The sequence below is a fragment of the Urocitellus parryii genome, chromosome 2 (genome assembly GCF_045843805.1).
Source record: "Urocitellus parryii isolate mUroPar1 chromosome 2, mUroPar1.hap1, whole genome shotgun sequence".
In the NCBI taxonomy this organism is placed as follows: Eukaryota; Metazoa; Chordata; class Mammalia; order Rodentia; family Sciuridae; genus Urocitellus; species Urocitellus parryii.
The window spans coordinates 205,208,887-205,230,925 of NC_135532.1; the positions used below are offsets into that span (position 1 = coordinate 205,208,887).

Genomic DNA, 22,039 nt, shown 5'->3' on the forward strand with positions numbered 1-22,039 from the left:
GCTGTAGGTGCAGAGAGTGCTTCTGGTTAGAAGGCCACAATGTATGTTGAGAACTTCCTTTTCCCCTTGTCTCTTCTGCATAACCCCATCCTAGGGTACAAAGAAAATGAGTCTTCTGTATAAACCCTTCTGCATGGAGAGAACTAATCATCACCAGTATCTGCCCTATCCATGCTCACTTGTGTTTACTGCTTAGCCCTTCTCTTGGCCTCCCTGAAGTCAATGACACATCTATCTGGTCATTGCATGGGGTAGGGGAAATGGGGGGGGGGGCACTCGATTTCTGAGCCCTTCCATATTTCTATCTCATCCGATTTTTATGTCATCACTGACAAGGAGAGAACCTGGGTGCTCCCTGAGACTCAGGTGAGGCAATTAATTATACTCTAAGAAGCCAGAAAAAAAGTGCAGACTAAAGGACCTGTTGTCAGTTCCAGCTGGCCGCCCTAACACAGGGGCAGGGAGACAAGGGCCCTACATCCAGTGATTGTGCCTCTTACCTCGCTTGTTCCACAGGTTTGACATTAAAGTGACAAATCTTTTCCTACCCCTCCAGGAGAAATAATGATATGCCTCAACCTTAGGTGAGGAGAGTTACTTCTGGGTGCTTGCCACCATTCCATCACTTCAATTTACACTTGCACATGCACGCAGTGTACGGGTGAGTGGGAGGGGGTAAGGGTGACTGGCCTGGGATAGGGTCTCCGCACAATTCATCATTTTACATTTACAGGACGTCAGCCCTTGCATTCCTGCGGGAACCTGGTCAATGCTGTGCTTTAGGGACCTTAGGCAGAGCCAACTGTGTGGCGATGAGAGACTGTAGACTTATCTAAGGACGCAGCGAAGACTCACAGGCCTGTTGAACGCAGCCCCTCCCACAACTCACCCCGCCTCGATGTCCCTTAAGATACCTGTTCTTGGCAGCAACATGTAAAGAAACACTGCACATCTTTCCGCCTGTCCTCTAGCTCCAGAGGAGACCGGCCCTGTAGATACTAGAGGACAACTGCTTTCCCTCTGCGGTGGCGGAGTGGAGAGCACGGGAAGGGGACAGTCGCGGGAAGGTGCCAATCTGCTCCACGTCTGAGAGAGAGGAACGATCTGGGAGAGACGGAGAACTCCTCCCCACTCTCCGCACAAGCTTAAGGAGAAATGAGACCAAGGAATTTATCGCTTGCCCCGCGGTCTCCCGGGGCCGCTGAGCCCGGGTGCGACTGAGGCACTGAACCAGGAGGCCGTCTGCAGCATCAGCAGCGGTACCGGTTCAGCTTCCCCCGAGGGGCCAGCGGGGAGAGGGAGCTTGGAGGCTGCTTGTCACCTCCTTTCTTGGCCCAGGGGCGTGGCCCCGCGTGAGGGTGACTGTCAGGTTGAGTGTGGGGTCATCACTCGCCGGTTATACTCTGGCTAGCCCACCGCAGCAGCAGCACATCTATTTGGAGACTCGGGGGAGCGAACCAGCAGCTTTGAGCTCCACTGCGGACGAATCCCGAGGCTGCGCGCCTCCGAGTGCCGCGTCCGCCGAGCCGCGCGGAGGGATACGCCTCGGCCGCGCCTCCTCGCCCGCGTCTCCGCCCCCGCCTCCCTCCCGCCCGGCTCTGCTGCCGCCGCGGCGGCCGCTGCTGCTGCTGCCGCTGCCGCCGCTGCTGCCTGGATATAGTGCGGCAAGGAGCGGAGCTTGCAGTCACTTTGCGAGGAGGAGCGCGCGGGCTGCGGGCGGCTGGGGCACCCCGGGAGCAGCGGCGGTCTAGCAGAGGTGGCCGTGGCAGCGGAAGGTTCTCTCTCCAGGGCTGGACTTAATAACTTTGGAACTGTCCACCAGTGTCACGTCCTGAACATGAGCCTCCTCCTCTCCTTCTACCTGCTCGGGTTGCTTGTCAGTAGCGGGCAAGGTAGGAGTGTGGTGCTTTATTGCATTTACTTTCCCTCCCCCTTCCACCCAACCAAGAGAGGCAAAGAGGGAGGCACAGGAAGAATTAAATGAAAGAAGTAAAGTTACAGTTATTGTTGTTGTTGTTATTATTTTAGCTCCTTCTTTTAGCAGCCCCTAAAATTGTGTCTATTTTGTTGAGACCCTCAAATAAGAGAAGAGAAAATACAGAATTGGAGATGGGCATCAGTGAGCAGGAGACCGAGGCAAACTGCGTCTTTTTTCTGGGATTTTTAGCTTTCTGATTTTCATTTTCAAAAACTGGATGAGTATGTCGATGTGTATTCATAGTTAAATATCTGAGGTTGCGAAAGGAAAGGGTACAGTGATATTTTACAGAACCAGCAAAAACTATCAGCATTAAACTAATTTGTAAAATATCTGTTGTATGCAAGGAATTAGAGACTCTTTTCCCAAGACCCATTCCTGGCTATGAAGTGAACGATGATGGCTTATTTATGTAGGAAACTAAGAGAGGGGCCATCGATGTTGTGTGTAAGAAAGCAAATGGATAAAACTAGGGATGTGTTGCAGTCATTCATTTTGACCCCCTCCCCTCCCCCTTGTTAATACAGCAAAATTGAAGAATTTTATAACATCAGATTGTAATTACACCTGTAAGGGATTTGGGAGGTTGTGGAGAACTGGTGGGAGCTTTTATATCTTGGGAAAAGAAAGAAAAGAAAAAAAAAATATAGCCTAGTAGAATAACCTAAGGGAGAAATTGTGGTAGCTACCTCTGTTAATCTGTATAAAAATAAATATAAATTTATCTTACTTATTTTGATAGTGCACATTCACATAAAATATATTTACAATAAATGGAAACATTTTCAACTGTCCAGACAAGTTTGGACATTTAATTGGGGAAACAAAATGCTAAAACATGTATTGGTTGAAGTCTTTACAGGAAAAAAAATATCAATAATTTTGTAATGGGCACTAATAGAAGATAATATTACATTATTAGTGTAGCATGAAATTCTTTTTTAATAAAATAATAAATTGTGAGATAACTTAAAATATCTTCACTATGTTCAATTCTAAGCATTTTAAGGCTCTTCTGTGTTGCTCATTTGGTCCAGCAGGGGGTGGTAGAACTCCATTTTATGCCCTGAAATGGTTGCTTCTGCTCTTGCACAGAGTCCTTCTATCATTCTTCAGCGGGGCTTGACATTTTGGATGTGAAAACCTTCCTTTCTCTGCCCTTCTCCTCCCCAAAGCTTTAGTGTTGGTGGATGATGAAACACAATTGGATGCACATTTTATGTTTAGAAATAAGAATGCAAATGATGTATATTTTTATAGTTTGTGAAGTGTCTTAGTAAGATACTGTTCATTTCCCCATAACATGGAGTATGTAATATTTCAGTCTTAGAAAAACTGCAGATATGTTCATCTGAAACCAGCATTAGCTCAATCTGTTAATTCCACCACTCTTATAGCAAATATCAACATACACTTATTCACTGCAGATAATGCTGCTTTAATTTTTTGGAGAGCAGCTGATTTTGTTTAACTATTCATTTATAATATAGACTGGTATTTCTGAATACTAAGAAACAGAACTTAAAACTGCAGTTAAAATACAATTGCAATTAAATAAATATAGATAGTATGGGAAAATGTGGGGCTTTAAAGGAAGCAAGTTTATGCAGACTTATGATTACATTATGAGTGGTTTGGAGAAGAAAAATGTCTCTGTTGTGGAGTCTGTACATTTTTCATTTCAGTCACTAACTGTGCTGGAATTTGGGGATACAAGGAAATCTAGGAACGTTTAATATCTAGATTTAAACACTACACCCAGACATATATAATTTTGTCTATACCTGGAACCTGAATTTGAAATTGTGATTCTGCTAATTTATAATCAGAATGCAAGGTGGTTATAAAGAAGGGCTCTGAAAGGGAAGCATGCCTGTGGGGGAGCCCATATTCACTGTAAGGAAACAGGGTAGAAGGAGAGCATCATTGTAAGGAAGATCTCTATCTGGTACAGTTTCAAAATGCATAAGACTTATAGAACCATCGACGCATATCAGAGGAACCTGGCTTTTGTGAGGACAAACATGTAGTGCTTCTGTGCCATGTGTCTTAATGAAATCAGAGATGCTTGGAAATAGAAATCCTCATCTTGGAGACTAATTCCTCTGTGCTAGTGTTTTGTTCTCTAATTAAGGATGCAAGAGCAAGTATCAGACACGCCACTGGGAGCTGTTTTAAAAAAAAAATGGATCTCGTGTAACTCATAATTTTGTTTATTCTTTTGTAAATAGGGCCACGGAAAAGCTACCAGGCAGTGATCCCTGGGCTTGCCTTAGAAATACTAAAACCCCAGCTTGCTGATTTATGTTTCCAACAATATACTTGCAGGGGATTTTATGAAGCATGATTGAAGCTATTGCTTTGGAAAGTGGTGTGCAGTTAGACCGGGGAAAGGCAACGATGATGTATTCCCTTTTAAGTAGTCAAAACGTTTTGAACCGCAGCAGTTGAATATGAGAAAATGACACAAGTGAAAAACTGAGTAACTTAAGTGGATGCCAATACCATAATTAGCTAATGAGGCCTAATAGTCCTTCCTACTCCTAACTTTCAACGCAACCTTATTGTTCTACTGTAGTGAGAGCTTTTTATTGGGGCAGAAAGGCTCCTTTAAAAGCCACTCATTTCCACCGCAAGATTAATATCTAATGAAGCAAGGTTGTAATTTAATTGTCAGGTTTGATTTTGATTGTCCGTGTAAGGGAGATTTTGTAGTTCTGTAACTTTTGCAATTATTTTTTGCTTTTTATTCAAAACTTGGTGATAGCCTCCATGGTCATTAATTCTCAAGTGATAACTTGAGTCTTGGATGGACCACAGTGGATTTGATGCTGTAGTATTTGTAAATTCAAATTCCCAAACATTTTTAAACATTCCCAGTGTTCAAAATCATTTTCTTCTTCTTTTAAAAATTGTTCAGGCATGACTAATAAACATCTGTAAGTGGTTGTTCACGTGTAGAAAATAGAAGCACCATTGTACTGAAGCCTAAGGTGAGAACAGTGCTGTTCACGTGTCCTTGCAGTCTAGTTCAACCACCCATAGAACACTTATTTATGCCAAACTCATGTGATAAGTGTGTTTTTGTGTGAATTGCCAATTTAAGTGGTTAAACCAGGCATCAGCTTACAGTTATTCTTTCTGGGGAAGTGCTAATAAATCATTGTTTACTAGAGAAATGTACCTTCTAAAACTAGAGCACAGGTGTGTGAGTCTACGAGTTTCAGGTGTATAGGAAATATTTCCCCAAACTCATCCTCTGTCCAAGCTGTTACACACTCACAGCCTTGAATATCCTTTTTTATATCCTTTCATATCCTTTTTATGTCTATCCTGCTCTAATTCTTTGATGCCTGTGTCTTTGTCAAAAGTTTCTATTGAATCAACTGCATATTTATTTGCACTTAGAAGACAGGCTATGTAAATAAATTTCTTTCTTTCTTTTTTTTTTTTTTTTGTCAATGAACATCTCCAAGGAATTAAATAGACCATTTTCTTACGTTGGTTTCTCATGCTAACTCTGAGCCCACAAAGCAAGAAGAGAAGTTGGTGTGTCCCCAGTGTCAGATGAGTTTCTTCAGTGACTCAGGGCAGCTTATGGTCTCCCAGAGGCAAAAATCCTCTAGAGAAGCAATTAACAGAACAAAAGAACCTCCTTTAGTACAAGAAGAAAGTCAAACTTTATATAATTTTGTAAATGAAATGGCCTTCTTTCAAAAATAATGCCAGTTGTTAATGAGACTGAGAATTGAACTCTAGATTGAGGGTAGTAACTAAGCTGAACAGTGTAATTTGCTTTTGTCTGTTTCCTTGTGTGGGAGTAGTGCACATAGGAACAAGATCCACAATCGGAAGGTTCTGGAACTGGTCCTGCTGCATCACTGGCTTTTGACATTTGGGAAATCATTTTAACTTATCTGTTTTCAGGGTCATCTCTCATAGCAGTGAACTTTAGAGAGCATGAAGAAAAGTGCTCAATAAGTGATAGAACAAGTCTGAATTGCTTTTCATTTTTTTTTTGTCCAAAATAAAAGTAATCCTCTGGGTGTTGGTGTAAGCAAAATTAATCTAATAATTTTAATATTCTTATAAAGGCAGAATGTTTCTCAAGTTTAATTTACCTAAATTCTGAATTCCTTGAACCTTTATACTATCCAATTATATTGCATGTAGGCCTATTTAAGAGATTATAAATGAGATTTAATTTTCAAAATTACATGATAGGAGATCACTTTAAGATGCAAGCAGTGCCTTTGTGATTTTAATTGTAATATTCCTGCACTTCATAGAGCAAAGCTATCTTTAATTGTTCAACAAATAAAAGCATTTTTTATGGCGCAAGTCAAATTTGTAACAACTCCTAACTATTTAGTTATGATAGTGCCGATCACAGATAGTGAGCAACACATATCTTAGTTGCACGTGTTTACTCATACCACTGACACTTCATTAAACTCCAGAAAACATTTTAAAAGCTATGATGTAATGAAACAGACTTGTCTGAATTTAAATAATTAAGAGGCATGATGAAGACTTTCGAGAATGTTTATGAGCATAGCAATCAAAAAGTTGAGAGTTTAAAGAATTTTCTGTCAGTTGATCAAATTTTTTCTTGGTTCTCTTTTATTATAAAACAAAAAGGGGAATGGGAAAAGCAATGGTTCTGGAATCATAAAACCCAGACTACTCAGTGTCTTGACTTTGAAGAAATAATTTGAACTTAGAATCACTCTTTGCTCATTTGAAAATGTAATATGATAATGCTGACCTTGATACTCAGCCATGAGGAGTCATTGTGATAATAGATAAAGTGTAGGCACCTTGTAAAATGTCAACTCCACTATGCCAGATATTTATATATTTTAATAATAGACATACAGATAAACTTACCTATTGTTCAAAAATTGTCTCATTTACACAATTTAAAACAATTATCAAAAGCTGCTGTCTAATAATTAGAGGAACATATTGAGTTATTCAGTGAGCATGACTCACTCATCACTTACTCATGTATGTAGAATGTATCAAACCAAAACCACCTGCTTTGCCCTGGCACCTCATTAGGCAGTGATGCTAAAACAGTTTCATAGGTTGTATGATGAACAACTCCAGGGGGCGCCACTTAGAGTCATAGCTTTAGGACTCAATTATTTTCACCATTTGCCAGCAGATGGCAGTAAAAGGTCTTGAGGACTGGGATGCTCTTTCGTATCATGAATCCTTATGGTTGGTATTAGGCACCAGATAGATGCTCAGGATGGGCACACAATTAGGATAAGGAGCATACTAATAATCAAGTAGAAAATAACTATAGCTCTGGCCTCCAGATTCTTAAATTTAGTTCTCCCAACACCAAAATTTTGCATAGACTAAAAAAAAAATTAAGATGTCTTCAGGTCAAGGTAGCAAATGCTTAAATTGTGTCATTTTGTCAATTAATAAAAACTTGTTGAGGCCTTAAAATGGTAGAAACCACTTTTCCCAAGTGTTTTGGATCACCTTAGGTCCTGGTATTTATCAAGAATCGAAACGACTGTTATCTTTGGTTTACAGATGAAGAAATTTAGGTAGAGAGAAACTATCTGCTTTGTCTCTATTAGTTACAGTTAGTAGTTTATTTGGAATTAGTAGATTTTAATTTTTACTTCTATTTCACTGGTTATTTCAAATATATTTTATACTTTTGTTTGGAAATTTGCATGTGTGTAGAGAAGTGGTGCAGATGATTTCATGTTTGTTTTTGAAAGGACAAAAATATAAATTTAAAAAGTCAAAGAAGCACGTGAGAAACCAGTAAGCTGTTCAACAAAATGTTGTAAAATGACAAAAGGCATCTGATAATTAATTAAAAATTAAATGAATCAAGTCCTTAGAAGTCCAGCACTTAGAATGAACAAAACTCCATTGAGTATTCACTAATTCTCAGGCTCAGTTGTGGCCATCCTCTAAATTTGTTATCTTATTAGTGTGCTCTCTTTTCATGTGATGGTAATGGATATAAAAATACAAATACTTGTCTTTTTTGCACAGGCAGGGAGTGAGAATTTGTATTTGAGGCATTTCCAAGCCTAGCCTCTAATGAGGGCACCATCTTTCCACTCATTCCAGCAGAGAGCTTCAGAGTGGAAAAGGTCAATGGAGAAAAGGATACAAAGAGAAGGAAAAAATGAGTGAACCAATTGTAGGAAAGGAGACAAACGTTTAAAAGACAAATAATAGAGTTTAATGACTCCGGATTAGGGATATATGAAAGTGTTTGCATTCATTACACAGATTGAAAAGGTGACTCGCTGGACTCAATACTGTGATGTTATTGCAAATGGGAGGCAGAAATGCTTTGAGGACAAGCTAAGTTTGACTGCTGTGTACATCTTGGGAGATGGTGTTTGGCAGCAATAGCATGATTTAAATTGGTTAGTTTTTAAGTATCATGGCCATATGCAAGATGAACCAGAGGAGAATGATGCAAGGGTGGACACAATATATTTCTAAGGAAGAAATAATGGGTCTTAGTAATATATTCAATTTGGAAGATTGATAGGAAGGAGGCTCCTGAAGTATTACTCTCATCTGACTGAAAAAATGGTTGTATCTTAATATAGACAAATAAATAAATGAATAGGGAAACCACTCATTTATAGCAATTTTTATATTTGTTATTTTTTTAAATTTTCAGTTTGAAGTACCTGTGGAACATCTTGGCATAAACATCAGTGATACATTTGGAAGTGCAAACTATTGATTTATTGTCACTTCTTTTCAGAGTCACTTCTCTAATCTTACTGTCTGTCTTTATTTCATTGTTTCATCATCATTTCTACTTTAAATATTGTTTAGCATATATCTGACATTTGGGGTAAAATTTCAGAAGCATGTAGGTAAAATTAGATTGTATTACAATTTTTTCATTTAAATCACTTTCTCTGTTTTATCCATTTGTTTTAATTTTTATACCTGAGTGACAAGAACAAAACAGAACAAATTAAAAGAAAATTAAAGCACGAAACTGAAAACTGAAATAACACACTCAAAAAGATTTTTGGTACAAAATATGTATACTTGAACAACTTTTTATTAGTGTTGAACAGAAGAGAAAGCAACTAAGACTTTTTGAGCACCTGTTTCATGCTGGAATTATGCAGGAGCATACTCACACATTATCTCATTTAAAACTGACTAAATTTCCTAGATGTTGCTCCTGAGGTTGAGTATGACTAGTTTGCCTGGAGCTTTTAAATATGTCCTGTAGGCTGACACCCCAAATTTATAGCCAATGAGCACTAAGTACTTTTAAGATATATTTCAGTATTTTCTTGTTGTTCAAAGAAGTACAGTGTGTGTTTCTTTGAAACAGCTTAGTTTATAAGCTGCCGGTAAATAGTAGAAAAATGCATAATGCAGGAATTGTGTTGATACATACACGATATTTTAAAGCTCATTATTTTTTAAGTGGTTAAGACCAAGCTTTCTCACAGTTAAAGAGAAAGCCTTAGCAATATGTGAAGACATTGAGAAAAATATGAAAAGTCAACTTGGCTGCCTTTCTTTAGTACAAGTGTTAGCTTGTTTAGTGGTTTTAAGGACATCATGGTTTCCACTACATTATGTACCTGGCAGTTCGTACATGATACTGAAGAATCCAGGAAGTCACTTTGCCATGTGATGTTTGTTTGTTCTCTTTGTTATTTTTGTTTTTTAAAGGCTTCACCATGGTCCATAGTTTTCATTTTAAACTGCAAGCTCTTCAGGATTTGCATCTTAATATGAGTTGCAAAGCTAGGTGCAAACACTAGTGGAGACTCTACTAGCATAGCATTCTAACTAAGATCCTGATGGTTTTGGTTAGTGCTTAGTTAACAAATTTCTGCAGGTTTTGTAGGTTTGGCTTCCTAGTCTTGTCTTTTCCCATAAACCATGACACTTTTTATTGCATCATTTTAAAGACACAGGAATTTTTCTGGAGATGTAAATACTTAGCTGCAGCACCATATGCTTGCCTCTACTCATAAAATAAGACCATTTAATATGACTGAGACATATAGTATGAGTACATCTCCACTTAGGAAAATAGGCACATTTTTACTTTGTTCTTAGTAATAAGGAGTGGGTTTGTGGATCTTTATTCTATTATTGAAACATCCATTCCCATGGGTTTATTAGAATCTCTAATACTGAGTTCCCAGATTATTTTTATGTTTACTGTTCCATTTAATTTCTCTCTGTTCTCTGAATATTTTCTACCAATCACATACACGGGACATATGGCCTGAGAAGAGCAGCTGCATTTTTACATTCTAGCCATAACTTTGTATCCTGTATGAGGAAACTGTTAAACACAGATAATATGAAGATTAAAATATTATAACAGGAGGTATATGCCACTTAATTGATTAACATTTCAATTTATTATATTTACATGCTTTTTATTTTTAACATTTGTTAACTTAGATAAACCTTTTATAGCTTTCTTTTGCCCACTGGAATTAAGCACATTTTCAATGGTCTGAAAATAGATTCCTTTTCATAGTTTTTAATCATAGAATAATTGTCTTCACTCTAACTTCTCAGTGCTAATGAGAATAAAACTACACAGAAATTTGCACCAGGTAAAACTTTTGAATTAACAAAAGGTTTGAGTTATATCATAAACTTTAATAATTTAAAATATATATACCATATATTTTAAAGTATATTTTATTGATAACAGCTATGATGGTCAGTGTCAATTCAGCTATTTGATGTCCTACAGTTATAAATTGACAGTGTTACTCAATTTAAATGGAAGAAAATGAATATAAAAGAAATGAAATTATATGTCCAAGAAGAAAAACTTAAAAAATGGCTAGAACTTGACATAAATATTTCACTCTAGATACATCACATTTTTCTATTGTAATTTATCTGATTTTACCTAACTGCTTCTTTTACATATATGAATAAAGTGATGACTGGAAATAATTTCTTAGTACATAACATATTTTTATCACTGTGCTCTTCAAAGTTTCTTTTGGACTGAGTTTATGAGATGCTATTAATTATAATTAGAGTTCCAATTCTCATTTCAATTACTTAGGAGTTCCTTACTTAGACTGTTACTTTTGCCTTTATTTATTTTTACGACCCTGTTTTCTTATCTCTATTGGTTGTTATTATGCACACCCAATATACTTGTCCCATTTCTGGAATTCATAGGTTTGAATCCTTGCATACATAGCCTGTGTCTTTTTACATATTTCCTGCCTTTCTTTGCCTGGGAAATTCCTCTTATTTTCCTTCAGGACTCAGCTTGAGCATCTCATCACTGAGGACAACTTTCCTTCTTCTAAGAAATGCAAATTAACTGCATACTTCAAACCATTTATTGTTCAAGGCACAGGAGAGCCAGTGAAAGTTGATAATACACTTGAATTCTGCATATCAGACTTCTTGTACTCTGTTATGATCTTCCAACTGAACACTTGAGAGCAAGACAGAAGTTCTATACTGGATCCTCATTAAATGTAGTGCATCTTTGGATTATAGTGGCTGCTTACCAAATATGTGCTGAGTGAATATTTAAATATCACCCAGGAAAAGTAAACCAAAATGATTGCTTATTTTAAAATATATTTATTCTTGATTGTAGATAGGTCTGAGTATTTATTTCAAACATTTTGCCATGTCCATGGGCAACATTCTATAAACATGTGGATGTTTATAACAAACCAATAATGTTATTTCATTTAGGAGGAATAGCAAAAATGACTTTGTTTATCCCTTATGTTATATCCTCATTAAAAATTAATTCAGCTGAGAATAACACAAACTGAAAGTTTATGCTGGGGATGCATCTCAGTGGTAGAATACTTGCCTAGAATCTTCAAGGCCCTGGGTTTTAATCCCTACCACCACAAAAATAAAACAAGGAAGCAGTTTTGCCAGAAGATTTTATTTTACTAAAGTCACACCTGAAGCATAGGAGAGGCTATATAGTTGAGATTTTAAAAGTTTACATATGGCTATAGAAATAAGGGGCATAGAAGATGTTGATGGTGGTATAATTAACCAGATAAGATATTGTCAATAGTAAATGTCTGATGTGTCAATACAGCAAGTAATTAAAGTCCTCAACATCAAGATAATCCCATGTGGTTAATTAAAACTTGATTATTCATTCAATGCTTATTGGAAACCAATTCTAAACTGTATATATAGGAAGAAAAGAGAAGCAAGAGAGGAGTTAGTTTTTAACCATATTTTTTTACATCACAGGCATTTGGATTTTGACTTTTTAAAAAATGAAATTTTATTTAACCTTGAAAATAGTCTTTTATGCTACCCATATTTTTGTCATGTTATTTCAGTGTTCTCGAGGTCTGACTTTAATGAGAAAAGTATTTAAGTTAATTTCACAGAGTACATTTTCTAATGCTCTGGAATGTCTTTATCATCTCTTTTGACTGCTTAGTGTTTATTCATTTACATCACCATTATTATGTATGCCACTTTTAACTTGAAGAAAATTTCAAGTAAAGAAATTACTCTTGCTTCTGATTTATTCATTTTTTACTTTCATTTCCCCCCTCAAATTTTACATAATTTATAATTCCTTTAATTAGTTATCTAGATGAGTCATTTTATTTCAAAATTCCCTCAAAGCTCCATGTTAATGCATTATACCTCTGGAGGGACTGCAGGTGGTCTGCAATTTAATACAAAATTCAACATAAGTTATCAAATGGCATTATGCTGTCCTACATGGTTCATGAAAATCTTTACAACCATATCCACAATGGATATGCAATATTGAACTTTAGTATTCTCATGTTCCCAAAATAACATTTTTTAGTACAGATTTCTGAATATTATGCAATACTCTGAGTTGCTAATCTATGTTTTCTTTCAAGTCCCTGTTTCATTTCTATTATAATGAAACATTTCATTAAAAATATCCTCCTCCTACACTGTGCATTAATACAGCATTTAGCAAACAGTGACTTCTTTAAGCATAGTATATCTCCCTGTTGCTATGAAAATCGAAGGATTAAGTTTTTGAGTATTGTGGAAAAGGAGTCTTTTCATTGCTCAACTTACCCTTGCCTCTTCCAGCTCATTTGTTTCTCATCCTTTCACCTCGCCCTTCAGCTGAAAGGCTCTATTTCTTAGGCCTTGTGCATGGATATGCAGTTTTGATGGGAAGAGTAAATTTTTACAAGTCTAATTATGACTTCCACAGTCTAATCTCCAAGGAGAGGTGCAGGAAGCTGAGGTTGAGTGATAAAGGAAAGGCAACTAATCATTGTAAAAATCAATCACTGTTTTGTTTCAGGGAGGAGGAAGCACAATCTAAAAGAGAAAGGTGATGTGGTTGTGCCAGATATATGAAGAGCTTGATTTAAAAGGGACATGGTTATCTGCATAAAAGGGGAGAAATAGATGTCTAATAACATTTAGAATGATAAGTCACTTTACTTCCTCTGTGAACAGTATGTCTTAATGAGTATTTAGTGGATTAACTGAAAAAAAAGCAAGAAATTCTGTAAGGTATTGTACAGAGTATCATAATTGGGATTACTTCATTCTTGATTCAAAATACATATGGAGTTGTGAACTAATATTTTACATGTGAGAGAATTGAATTTTAAAATTTAAAAGAAATGTGTATGTGGCATCTAATAAATTAAAAAAATATATATATGTATATATACACTCATTCCACTGGCTAAAACATTGTCCTTCAAAGTAGCAAGGAATTGCTGAAGAGAGAAAGGAATCTCTTGGAGTGGTTCCAATTTCAAGCTTTTACCATTATTTCTAATGATTTCCTCCTCCTCCCAGTACTAAAAAGGATTAAAATTGACAAAAATTATATGCATTTACAGTGAACCAAGTGATGTTTTAATGAATGTATGTATTGTGGTATTAACTAAGCAAATGAACATGTTCACACACTTATCTTTTTGTGTGCTGAGAACATTTAGTATTTTAACTCTTTGCAATTTTAAATTAAATACCACCTTATTATTAACTAGAGTCATCATGCAGTGCAATAGGTTTCCAAAACTTATTGACCCTATCTAACTGAAGCTTTGTATACTTTAGCCATCTCCTTATTTGTCCCAACCTCTAGCTCTTGGAAACTATAGTTCTACTTTCTGCTTCTATAGTTTTGACTTTTATAGATTCAACATGTAAGTGAGCTCATAAAATCTCTCTCTGTACCTGGCTACTCTTACTTGGCATGATGTCTTCCAAGGTCTTTGACATTGTTGCAAATGATAGGAGAAATCCTATCATTCTTTTTTTGAGGCTAAATATCATTTAACTTATGCATAACTTATTGCACCTTTTCTTTAATCATTCATCCTTAGATGAACACTCAGGTTGATTCCATATCTAGACTATTTTAAATAAGGCTGTAATAAACATAGGAATGCAAATATGTTTTTGGTATACAGTTGTCATTCCCTTTGGCTATATACCCAAAATGAGATGATTGGTAAATTATGTGACTCCAAAGGCACAAATTACAAAAGCAAAGTGGACAGATAGAATTATCTCAAATAAAAAAGCCTCTGTACAGCAAAGCAAACTGTCAACAGAGTACAAATAGTAGGAAAGTTTAGCAATCATACTTCTAGTAAGGGGTTTATATCCAAACTATAGGAGAAAGTTAATTCAAATGCAAATAAAAGCAATAACCAATTTAAAAATGGACAAAGGACCTGAATAAGTATTTCCTAAAGAAGACATATAAATGGCCAAGATGTACTTGAAAAAATAGTATCATTCTTATCAGGGGAATGCAAATTCAATACTACCTTGAGATATCATCTATCAGCAATTAGAATGACTACTACCAAAAACTAAACATCACAAATGTCAGTGAGGATGTGGAGAGCAGGAGAATCTGTGCATACTTTGGGGAGGATACAAATTAAGACATCCATTATAGAAAATGTTATGGAGATTCCTCAAAGAATAAAGATGATAACTACCACAGCTCTTGTTCATTTATTTTATTTTATTTTTTGAAGAAGCGGTTTTAGCCTAGTGATTGCCAATTAGTGCATGAGTAAATCTTCTAGTGACATACAAGATTAATGGGCATAGAGAACCAGCAGCATTTAAAGATATTAGAGTAGGGTTCGAGGTGGGGCAGCTTGATTATTTAGGTTAGTATAATTCATTGAGGACTACATAACATTAATATTTAAATGTAAGTTGTATCTTTAAATGGCTTCTGTTATTATGAAACTATAATTATTAATAATTTAGTAAGTCATCAGCTTGTGGTTGACTTCCAGAATACTTTCATAATGAAATTGTATCAGTTTAAGATGCTTTTAGAGGCAAGGAAGAGGAGAATAATCTAAAATGGTTTAAAAATAAAAATCCTTTATACCACATGAAAGACCATCTAGAGGTAGACTTGGATTTCATGTGTCTACGCTTGACTTAATGGAAGAAACTTGGCTTCAGCTCCACATGTCACATGATTATACAATAATATCTGAAGTTAAAAAAGAAGTACATATGTTTTCCCCACTGGATACGTCTGAAGGAAAAAACCCCATGTGTGGTCTGGCAGACTTTCTTCCATTCTCCTTGACTAGAATTGTTTCATGTGAATGCTCCTAAACCAATCAATGTTGAGGAGAATGGCATTGAGATAATTTTCCGTAATTAAACAACTTGTTCCTGTTGTGGATGGGGAAATCTGCCCACCTTGAGCTTAGAATTGACCAATCAAATTCAGTGTCCAGCCAAGAAGAGAGAAAGAGGGAAATTCGAGGGAGATAGTGGTCAAATATGTCTGACAGGAATGTTCCAAGGAAAATATCTAAACAATGTGAATGTCAAAAGCCAACATTAAATAGTGACAGTGTATCATTTTTATTTTGTTTACATGTGTAATTTCATAATCTCCCAAATTTATTTTGAAAGTTGATTCTGTTTTATAGATGAGGAAATGAGGAACTGTAAGAATAAATGACCTGCCAAACTCATAAAGTCCTAGTGGCAAAGAGCAAATTTGAAGCCAGGATGACTAGTAAGGGACTTGTTGTTTCCATGCTAGGAGAACGAAACCATTAACATTGCTTTAGGTTACCTTGCTAAGTTTGAGAATGATAAGGTAATAGGTGGGTGTGGTGTTACGTGTATTTACTTACAGTACTCAGAGGATCACTTGAGTCCAGAAGTTTGGGCAATATAATGAGACCCAATCTCTAAAAATAAAAAAGTAAGGTGAAAATACTAATTTCTTTTGTGAACAGGCTGTGAATTAGTCTGTCACCTAAGAAAGCTACAGTTATTGAGCTCATATAATACCTATATCTACATGCCACTTTTAGTATTTTCTTAAAAATCTGAGAACTGAGGAAATGAAAGGGTAGTGTGATTAAGTAAATTCCCTTTAATTGCATAGCTATTAAGTGGACAATTGTATTTGAATCCTGGCTTGCATGGACATTGAAGGCTTGACTGTCTCCTACCATACAACATTTGGGGCCTGTAGTCAACATACGACAATGATAGGGTACCAGATTTGGCATAAACTAAATTGCATAAACCTAAATAGCCCGCCAGAAGCTTTTAAGTGAAAAGAGCTAAAATATTTAAAGAAAATATATTTAATTGCTTTTCTTTTTAGACCAATCAAAGGATTATATTCTCATGTTTAAGAAGGCTAAAGAAAAAGTATTCCTTTGGTTTCTGGAAGGGGAAATGTTAGATAAAAAATATTAATGGAAACCATGATCATCTTTAGAGGGGCAAGTTGACACTAAAAATTAATATTGATTTCAAATTGATTGCTGAAACAGGCTAAATGTCAAAATGGGTGTGTGTGGATCATGCAGACTCACTAATCAGCATTCTAGTCTAGTGCATGCCGGAAACAATGTAGAGCTGCACCAGTTCCTGGCCTCTGGATGGCTCAGCAGTGAGAGTATAAGCACATAGTGGTTAAAAGAGCAGGGTAGTTCAAAATCGAGAACTTGGTGTTTGAAAGTATGCATACACTGATATCTCTCTTTGTTATTTATTTATTTATCCAGGTGATCTCACCAAACTGGTATTTTTCCCAATGGCCAAATATGTAAAATTTTGTGTAAAAATATATATATATTTATATAAAGATGTTATGTAACATGTATATTTCTAGATATGAATGTAATTGTGATATGTATATACCTACGTATAGTCATATATGTGTGTATATATGTATCTCTGTATGTATGTGTGTATATACATATATTTGTATGTGTATAATAACTTTGGGAAAACCATTCTATGATTCAATGGTGTATCAATAAATTTTTTATATTTATTTCATTTTTTCATTAGTCCTGGAATTCATGAATGTTCTAAGTGATTTTCTCTTTGCCTATTTTTTCCGATAAGAAAATAAACCCCATGAGAAAACACTGGACATTTAATTCACACTTTGTATAACTGTTTGACTAATTAGCCAGCGTTTAATTTCTCAGACTACTAAACAAAATTTGTTGTTTCTCTACTATACAAAAATAACAACTAAACAGTTCTCCCACCTTAGTTTTTAAAAGAAAGAGACTCCCAACACACAAGTATTCATAATTAATGACGTTTTCCATCAAAACATATTCAGTGACTATCGAAAAAAATTGGCCTTTGTAGCGTGAACACTTGGCTCCAGCTCAGGGGCTGTGATTGAACTGCATGCACAGGCTTGAATCCTTTATTTCGTTTTCCCCAATGTATAATTGGAGAGATGAAGGCAGCTAACTTTCTAACAGTGTTTTACTCTCTTTTACATCATGCTGAACAACTGAATTATAATATTGCTTATTAGAAAGCTGCTGAACAAATTGTTGAGCACATTTGTAATATCACAATAAAGATTCGGTCAAGACTTTAGGTACAAATTCTCTTGTATCTCACTGGTTGATTTTACAGTCCTTTTTGAGAATTACTAAATGGATAATCTGCTTCTATTTCCAATGGCAGAGAACAAATTCATTTGTGTTAATATCTTTTGCGAGATATGTTGATTATATTTTTCATATAAAGCATTTTCATGTTTGCAGGTATTCAAAACAAATAAGTACACTTGCTTGCAGAAAAGTATTCAAATTTGCTAATTCCTATAAGCTTTATGATTGGCTGGTTCATTTTTATGAAAGTAAACATAATTTTTGGAGAGGAGCTTTCCTTGAATGGACCCATTATGAAATATTTCTTTGATTTTCTTTTACTCCTTATGGTTTGGTGACACCAGTCAAAATTGTCTCTGAGGTGCTCAGAATTCACATCACGTGGCTGGTCATTGAAGCATTCTGGTTGAATGGCTGGATACTAGGTGGATTCCTGCCAGCACATGGCAGTTCCAGACACTGAAGCCAATGGCTACTGAGTGTTTGTGAAGCATTTTCTTATACACAAGATCGTAGTGGTTTGCTGTGAAGATTTTGGAGACTGTGGCTCAACTGATGTCTTAAAAAAATAATTCAATGTCTGCTCTGTGGAGCATAGATCTCTTTTAATACCTAAATATCTTTTCTTTTTTATTCCCTTAGCTATCAAATCAAAAGTTTGAATGATTATACTTGAAAAGTATTTTATTTTTCCTTGAAGGTGTTTTTTCCAAGTCACAAACTGTTTGCAGGTTCAGAGCAGAGTCTGAAGTTTGGGAGATTGAAATTCAAATCAAAAAGGGAATCAATAAATGTCTGACTTCTGATTAAGAAATATTTTAAGGGCTATTTCTTTATAATCACATTTGTAAAGTGGGGATAACAGTGACAGTCACATAGTAAGTGTTCAGTTAATGTTATCTCATTGTTTATTCTAAAACCTGTTACCAGATTGTGTTTGATATTTTAATCACCTAGCTTTCTTGAGAGATTATCAAAGAATATTTGGATCTATGTAAAACAATACTCTGATAATTTGTTAGAATATTTATTATTAGATGATGATTGGAATTGGAAAGCTGTATTTACAACTTTCCTTTTGAATGGATACTATTTAGTTTTCCTATGCTTTGCTAAGAGATGATTGTAACTGGCAAGATTCACATTTAGAAACCTTATAGAATCTGCTATTTGCAATTCTTTGTAAGTTGTCTGTCCTCACATTGTAGGGCTTGATATCTGATGCAGAACATGAAATTGAGGGTCTTTATTCAGTTTATTACTTGAGCAGCTCAGAACTGCCTAAATCCTGTATCCCTTATAGTGTTCATTTCCCTCCCACAGCTGCCTTCCACACTCAAGGACTTTCCCTTCTCTTCCCTTACCCCACTCAGACTGTGGTCTGGATTCTGCTGGAAGCTTATTGTACTTGCTTAATTTTTTCCACATTTCTGTATCCTTAACTCGAGGGTAGGTTTTGTTTTCACCTGGACTTTGGTAGAGTCAGGATTGCTGGCATTTTGTAAGGTTATTTACACAGCATGATCGACAAACAGTGGTTTCCGCAGTACTAGATAATGTTCTACTTCAACTCCAACTCCCCTGGTCATTGTTGGAAGCTTAGCATCCTCTCTCCTGGCCCTGTTGGTGGTGTTCCCTCACATGCCTGCGTTACTTGGTTTCCTGGTTTGAGTGTTAGTGATCTCAGCAGACCAATAACAATTTATTCTCATCTAGTACATTCATCCTAATAAAGAAATTGCATGTACAGTATTTAAGTCTCGTTCACATTGGAGTAATGCCAGTAAAGACTAAAGGAGCAAGGCAACTTCGGTGCTTTGTTGCCAAGGAGAATTCTGTACCTTAGTACCCTACTCTTCCAGTCCTCACAGGGCACCTTCTGGGCTTGCATTTAGGAAACAAAGACAAAGCCCAGTTTTCTGTCATAAACTTTAGTGGTGATTGTAGTGAAATTATGGGGGATAGAGATAGTAGGATGGGATGACCGGTTCACTTCTGGATCCCACCAAAAATCACAATGCAAGAGAAGATAAGGTAGCAGGCGAAGATGCACTGGGAAAACTGTTTTCATTCTCCTCAACAACTAGTTACATTTTTCTTCTTCCTTTTTAATGAGAGAGAAATATAGCAGGAACATTGTTCCTTTTATATGGAACATTTTAAAGTCAGAGTCCAGTGTTTCCTTTTATACATGAAATCTAGAGGGGGGAAAAAGGAATAAAAAGGGTTCTCAAGAAATTAAAACAGAACAGTTCAAGAAGGGATCAAGGGGAGGGAGGGAAAGGCAATGTCATACTAACAAAATCAACCAAATTTTGCTATGTGCATATATGAACATAGCACAATAAATTCCATTTTCATGTATAATGTACCAATTAAAAATACATAAAGGAAAGCCTATAGAGAAGAATAAGGGTTTCAATAGGAAGTGCTGGGAATTAAATAGAGGAAATTATGTTATGTGCATGTATGAATGTGTCACAATGAACCCCAACATTATGTATAAGGATAATGTACTAATAAAAACATTTAAAAAAAGAAAAGAAATAGGAGGCTCTTCTTATAGCAGGAGATTTCTTCCTTTTATATGGATCTTTTTTTTAAAAAAAATAAATTCTTTGCTCTGGATCATTAGTTATTGATATTTAAAAGGACTTATTAAGAAGACACTCTATTTTCCTGAGTGTGTGGAATTTGACTTTAAAAGCCTAACATTAAAGGCTATCCATTCTGCAATGCTCTATTTAAAAGTGCTGTCTGAAAAATCAAAGCTGATGATAATTTCTTGGCTCTGGCCTTTTGAAGTCCCCATCAAGCAATAGAAGACCAACTTCTCTGGGTGCAAAGCTATGAGAAAAGAACTTGAGAGAACTGCAGAGTGCTAAAGACTCAATGTGTAGAGTAAGGAAAGTGGAAATAAACAAAGGGGAGCCAACAGTGAGAACAGTGTTTACAAAAATTAGAAGCATTTCTCTGTTCCCTACTCAAGGTTCCAGAATATTTTCTAAGAGGAGTCTTCTTAGATCGTTTACACACTGGCATTTTGAGCTCTCTCCATTTATCTCTTTGTTTATCATCTAATACCAAGCTCCAATCTTCTGGCATTTATAAAATTCCTTCTTAATTATCTCAAACCATATTTCTCTGTCTCTTATAAACCATTAGAATAATAGATTGACCCTGCTTATTTGGGCACTTAATATATTGTCCTGGGTTATTTATAGAGTTTTAATTCATTAGTCTTGTGAATGTAACTGTATACCATTTTTATGTTATGTTATGTACATAGCAAATGCTTAGTAAATCGTTGTTTAAAAAATTAAATGAATGAGTCAGGCGTGGTGTCGCATTCCTGTAATCCCAAAGGCTCAGGAGGCTGAGGCAGGAGGATTTCAAGTTCAAAACCAGCCCTAGCAAAAAGTGAGGTGCTAAGCAACTCAGTGAGACCCTGTCTTTAAATAAAATACAAATAAGGCTGGGGAAGTGGCTCAGTGGTAGACTGTCCCTGAGTTCAATCCCTTGTACCCCTCAAAAAAAATTAAATGAATGATGCTCCTATGTTGCTATTTATATTTGGAATAAAGAAAGAATTTAAAACTGTAACAAAAGGAAGTGAGTTTAAGTAAAATCAATAACTCTACTCAATAATCCTCAAGAGAACACAGCAAATTAATATAATCATAAAAATTCTAGAAGGTTACCTTTGGTTGATTTAAAAATATATATATTTAGAGATAGGGTCTCACTGAATTGCTTAGCATCTTGCTAAGTTGCTGGAGCTGGCTTTGAATTCGTCATCCTCCTGCCTCAGCCTCCTGAGCCTCTGGGATTACAGGTGTGTGCCACCTTGCCCAGCCTAGAAAATTATTTTTGCATATAATGCTTTAGTTAGTTATATTTATGTCCTCTCTACCTAAATTAGTTTAATATTTGCCTGGCTGTAAATGTCACATAGTAAGATTGATTTTATTTATAAAATTTATGTCATGAATTTTACACTATTCCAGTGAACATTAATTATTTTATTATGGAGACTATTATGGTACCTAATATTTACATCCATGTTAATTCTTTTTGAACAATCTCTGAACAGAATCATAATATCATGTATATGACATGTTAAAAAACAATTACAAATATTTAGCATAATTTCTTTAAAATA

General features: G+C 35.9%; 1 protein-coding gene across 1 annotated transcript in view; it reads left to right on the forward strand.

Annotated features, from left to right (window-relative positions):
- Positions 1 to 1,824: 1,824 nt before the first annotated feature.
- The window catches only part of Ncam2 (neural cell adhesion molecule 2), a 472,605-nt gene continuing 452,390 nt past the window's right edge, over positions 1,825 to 22,039 (forward strand). The window contains exon 1 of the mRNA XM_026411794.2: positions 1,825 to 1,892. Coding sequence (XP_026267579.2) covers positions 1,838 to 1,892 — 55 coding nt within the window. The 5' untranslated portion in view covers positions 1,825 to 1,837. The remainder of the gene's footprint in view (positions 1,893 to 22,039) is intronic.